Source organism: Drosophila subobscura, chromosome J (genome assembly GCF_008121235.1).
Source record: "Drosophila subobscura isolate 14011-0131.10 chromosome J, UCBerk_Dsub_1.0, whole genome shotgun sequence".
Classification (NCBI taxonomy): domain Eukaryota; kingdom Metazoa; phylum Arthropoda; class Insecta; order Diptera; family Drosophilidae; genus Drosophila; species Drosophila subobscura.
In genome coordinates this window covers 924,457-929,562 of record NC_048532.1, presented here as the reverse complement: position 1 = coordinate 929,562, position 5,106 = coordinate 924,457, and the positions used below count along the sequence as shown (strand labels likewise).

The 5,106-nt window shown below is 41.5% G+C and overlaps 1 protein-coding gene across 1 annotated transcript; it reads right to left on the bottom strand.

The window, feature by feature from the left end:
* Positions 1-5: 5 nt before the first annotated feature.
* On the bottom strand, positions 6-689 carry LOC117893794. The gene has a single exon (XM_034800538.1). The coding sequence runs from the start codon at positions 647-649 to the stop codon at positions 38-40; it is 612 nt and encodes a 203-aa protein (XP_034656429.1). The 5' UTR covers positions 650-689; the 3' UTR covers positions 6-37.
* Between the last annotated feature and the right edge of the window lie 4,417 nt (positions 690-5,106).

Sequence of the window (5,106 nt, the reverse complement as noted above, 5' to 3'; positions counted from 1 at the left end):
GAAGGTTTGCTTTATATAACATTTATTTGAAATCAATTTAGCTGATAACCTGGGCAGTCACTATTGGATCAGCCAGCTCCTCAGGAAGAACCGCGACCTCAGGAATTACGGGCTCCTCAGGAATAACAGCAATTTCGGGAATGGGATCGGGAACTACATCAGAAACGATTGTGTCATCGAGGTCCGCAGCGGCGTTGGCCTCCAATTCAGGAGTGCTGTTAGCCAGGGGCTTCACCAGTCTGCGCCTGGGCCAATATGAGGCCGAGCCAGGGTAGCCCATCCAGGTGCGAGGGGCATTCCAGTAACGAGGACCCGAATTCCAGCCGTACCAGTTATCAGAAGGTGTACCGTAGTCAGGCCAATAGCGGGGGTAGCCAGCAAAGGGCATGAAGCGACGCTTTCCCGCAGTTGGCTTGGGAAGGAAGTCTTTGGTGTCCGTTACAGGCAGAACTGCAGGAACAACACGGGAATTTTTTATAAACAGAGTGGGCTCAACTCCCAACTGGTCCACCGTCAACTGTGGCTCTAACTCCAGCGGCTCCACCGCCAATTTGATTTGAGCGGAATGTGCTCGTCTTCCCCTTACAGAGACCTGGCCAGAAACCGATGCCACCAAAACGGTACACAGCAGGGTGACGAAAAAACACATTTTGTCAACGATCAACTTCTTTCAAGTGGTAATTCACGGGTCCAGACTCCCGCTTTTATAGCGCTCCGCCTCTCTTGTGGCTTACAAATGGATCAGCTCAAATATTAAAGCAAATAAGTTAATTGAAGTTTTGTCTTTTCAGCAGGCCAGGCCTTGAGAATCCGTGCAAAAATGTTAGCCGCGTTTGCGTAGTTTCATTATTATATTTGCGTAGTTGGATCGAAGGGAGTCCGCAGCGAGGGGGTTGGAAACAGATTTTTCTGAATGGTTGTCATTAACGGCTATGTCTTTTGTTGTTTGGTGTTCCCAACTGTTCCATTGTCTGATAGAATTTGAAAATATAAAATCCATTTTGCAAAAGTATTTGACGAAGGCGATACGAGAGCCTGTATTCAGGCTTCTTTGATCAGAAAATTTGTAATGCGCCATCAACTTTTTAGACCCGGTACTCGAAGAGTAACTAGGTTATATTGTATTTAACACACAGAAGCAAACGTTTCCGACCCCATAAAGTATATTTTTTCTTGATCAACATCAAGTCGATATAGCCAGGGATATTGGGAAGAACCATATTCGACCACCCAATTGGGATTAGATTGGATCATTATTATAGCCGGAATGAAGAAATTAAATTGCAGTGGCCAAACCCACCCCGTCCATGAGCTTTTTTTATTTTTTGCACATTAGAACTTAAAGAGCGTGTTGGCGTGAGAAGTGATGTGAGCAGAAAAAATTTAAAATATAAAATTTTAAAAAACGACTAAGGTTCAGGAGTACTACTGAGTACCGGGTGTAAAAGTTGTTTTTGTTAGATAGTCCCTTGGCCCTAAATTCAAGAGAACATTTAAGTTCATTAGCATCACATTCTTTTCAATACATTAGAATGTATTTAATCCTTAGCCATAACCATATACTTTATCCATTATCTAGATGGATAAACAATTTTGCACTTCTTTTCTAATATTTCCATGGTATAATAAGAATAGTGTACTTTAACCATAGTAATCCATTTCTGACGTATCCAAGGGGTTCTCAAAGTAATCAGACTCCTCTCTTACTGAACTAGAGTCATTTTCAGTGGAAATGTTCATTGCACGCAGCAATTCCTCTATGTAGAAGTCCTCCGGCACACTTGTAACAGTACCCAAGCCGAGGAAAGCAAGACCAAAAATACCCAATATCAGCAGAAAATGCATTGCTAGAAAAACAAACTAAATAACAATGGTTTCGTTGCTCGTTTTTATAGAAAACTGTGAGTTGATTATGTCAGAAGAAGCTGCACTCGTGCGTCGTACATGTGAGGATTTTATCGTCTCGGAACAGCTGCTCATAAGAAGTGGCACAGCAACCGTAAGCTGGGGGAGGCTTCAAAGTTAATAGGTGGGTAAATCAATTAGTTATGAATAACTAAGGCAAAATTCTTCCCAAGCGGATTATTTGTCAGGAGTTGTCGAGAGTGGGAAATTTATTTCCATATGCTGGCTTCGAAGCGCAGTTCCAATTAAGCTTATAGAGCGTTGGGAAAGAGTGGGAAAAATGAGCACAGTATACTCAAGTAAGATCGAGCGCCGAGGAAAAACAAGCTTCATAAAGAGCAGAATGTAAGAGAACCTATCAAAGAGTTTGAACCAATGAACCCCCAGTAAAAGGCTTCCCAGCTCGACTCCACAACAAACGCAAAGTAAATCAAAAATGTGTTATCCCACTGGATTCCCTATCCCACGGATTAGGGAAAGGTTTACTTTGCCTTTGCGTCATGTGGCTCAACTAAAAAACTTAAAGGACGAGCTTCATCAGAACAGCAGGCGCCAGCAATAATAAACTTGTGGAGCAAAATACGAAACTCTATCCCGGACAAGCCCCTTTCCACGGGCCATGAAAGTGACAAGCTGTCTCGCCATCGTCCTAGTCTCTGCACTCGGTCCTCCTCCTGCCTATTACAGAGGCTATGCAAGCCTATGCAAGCAAGCCCCTCCTTTCAATTCCCAGCCATAAGAAAAACTCAGTGGAGCATGGTCGAGATTCGGCAACTGTGTAAACTAATAAATTCGAAAATATCAAAAATTTTAAACATTTTGATGCCTTTGTTTCCTTGCGAGTCCGTCCGACCATTTTTTTTAGACCCGGTACTCGAAGAGTGAAGAAATGGGGTATATTGTATGTATGTATGTGTATGTGGTGGAAAGTAAATGTATGTAACGCCCAGAAGGAAACTTTTCCGACCTCATAAAGTAAATATATTCAGTCAGCATCAATGGCCGAGTCGATATAGCCATGTCTGTCCGTCCGTCCATCTGTCCGTCTGAGCGCCTGGATATCAGAGACAATAAATGCTAAAGCCACCAAATTTCCCATCCAGATAGCTAGGATATCACACTGTATTTCAAAATTTTGCACGGTCGCCTTAAAAGGTGAAAATCTGCTGGATCCACAGTTTTGAAAATAAGAGAAAACTAAGCATGCAATTACGTAGGAATGACCATATCTATCGGATCACTGATTGCATCTGAATTCTAGACAGAATAAAGAAATTATTTTGCAGTGGCTACCCCCACTCCATCCAGCAGCTTTGCTAATGCTTGCTTTTTATTTGCATTCTTTCTCACTGGGTCACTTGGTGAAGAGAAGTTATATAGATGTAGATGACAGATGTGGAAACATTGTTATATGTAAAGTTCGAAAAGATCTACTAAGGCACAGATATACTGACTGAGCACCGGGTATAAAAGTTGTGACGCGTACGAAGCGTCTCACATGTCCCTGCTCGTTTATCTTTAAATTTCTTCAATTGTCAGACAAAAAACGCCCGTAATCGTATGTTTGACGTCATTAGAGCGTTGCGGACACCAAAAAAGGGAAAGAGACGAAAAGACAACTGCAACTTTTTGTAACGCCCACCACAAATGGCAAATCTGCAAGGGCGTAACGAATATAGAGAGAAATAAAGCGTTGATAAGGTGTAATCTTATCTACATACTGCATACTCGTATATATGGCCCTCCAATGGTTAGAGATACAATAACAATAACAACACGCAGATGTTGGACAGCTAAGTAAACTTTCACTCGCAGGAAATGCAGGCAGCTTGCTACAAGAACCAAATTCAAAGATTTATTGAACTACTTTGGCCTTTGACCTGGCCAAACAAAGAAACCCTGCCCCAGTGCAAACAGAATAACAGAACCAACCCACAAGACAATATCCATCCTAATGGCAAACATTCAACAGCCATAACAAATTCTGTCTTTATTTGGATCATTTAGTATTTTAATGTCTTGCAAGCTTTAACCGGGGTAATTTTAAGGATTTGGCTGATGCGATTACTTATTAAATTGGATTTAATCGGCCTGGCCTTTCCTGTCTCGGGGCTGCGACTTCTGTTGAAGACTTTAAGTTGGAGACAAATTTAAAATTACATTTTTTTATAAGACCTTCAGTATGGTATGTATGTCAGGTTAGAGACATAGTTGGAGACAAATTTAAAATTACATTTCCTCTCTCAATTATTCCTCACATGGTTCGCTGCTATAAGACTTTCAGTTGACATAAGTCAGGTTAAAGAAATTCTAAAAATCAGAATATTTTTTGTCTGAAACATGTCTCACCCTTTTCCCGCCGTCTTTTCGGCAATTAATTTCACTTTAATTCTTATTTTTTTTTAATTAAATCAAATTTTTGTTTATATATTTGTGTTCCTCGCGCACAGCACAGGCAAAACACACCTTTACACTTACATTTATCGTTTATGGATATCGATACAAGATACTTTTAATATATCTCAAACGAATATTTATTTTAAAATTAAAACTTTTCTGCACACACCGTTCCAGCGGGAAACAAAAACAGGGAATCAGAATCAGCGAACCGCACGCCTTCACAGTAGCGCAGATACTGAGGTTGACACAACGCCAGGATAGCCAATGCTAGACGATGCGCCATTCAATGCTTCCATATGTTAGCAATTTCACGGAAAGCTCCGCTTTTTCGTTTCCAGCCTTCGGGTTGGTTCGGTTCTGTCCTCTTATCAGCGGGTGGGTGAGCGACGATTGATAACGAACTTGGCAGCAATTAGCAGGGTATGCCAAAGGATGCATTAACTGTGACCACATCGCGGCTTTCTCGCTTCTGATGGTTTGCAGCTTGATAGTGCAAATCAAAAGGACTTGCAGGGAAAGTGTATCCCTGCTTATAATTCTGGTGAGGTGGTTGAGGGGCTGTAAAGCTTTTAACGTACATTTCGCCTTAAGCTGCCATCAGGTGCAGAGTTTTCTGTTAGCCAAGGCAAAACAATCCCTCTGGCACTCAACCTGCACGCAATGACGCTCCATGTTTCAAAACTAAATTCTGTGTTCTCCATTGACTTCACTCCTGCAAGGCACAATCCACGGCATACAGTACAAATTATATATGTAGCTATTGAACATTCTGAATAAATCAACAGAAAAAGAAAAGCATTT

Bases quoted from the DNA above. Each gene is read 5' to 3' on its own strand.
- LOC117893794 (XM_034800538.1), bottom strand. From the start codon at position 649: ATGTGTTTTTTCGTCACCCTGCTGTGTACCGTTTTGGTGGCATCGGTT.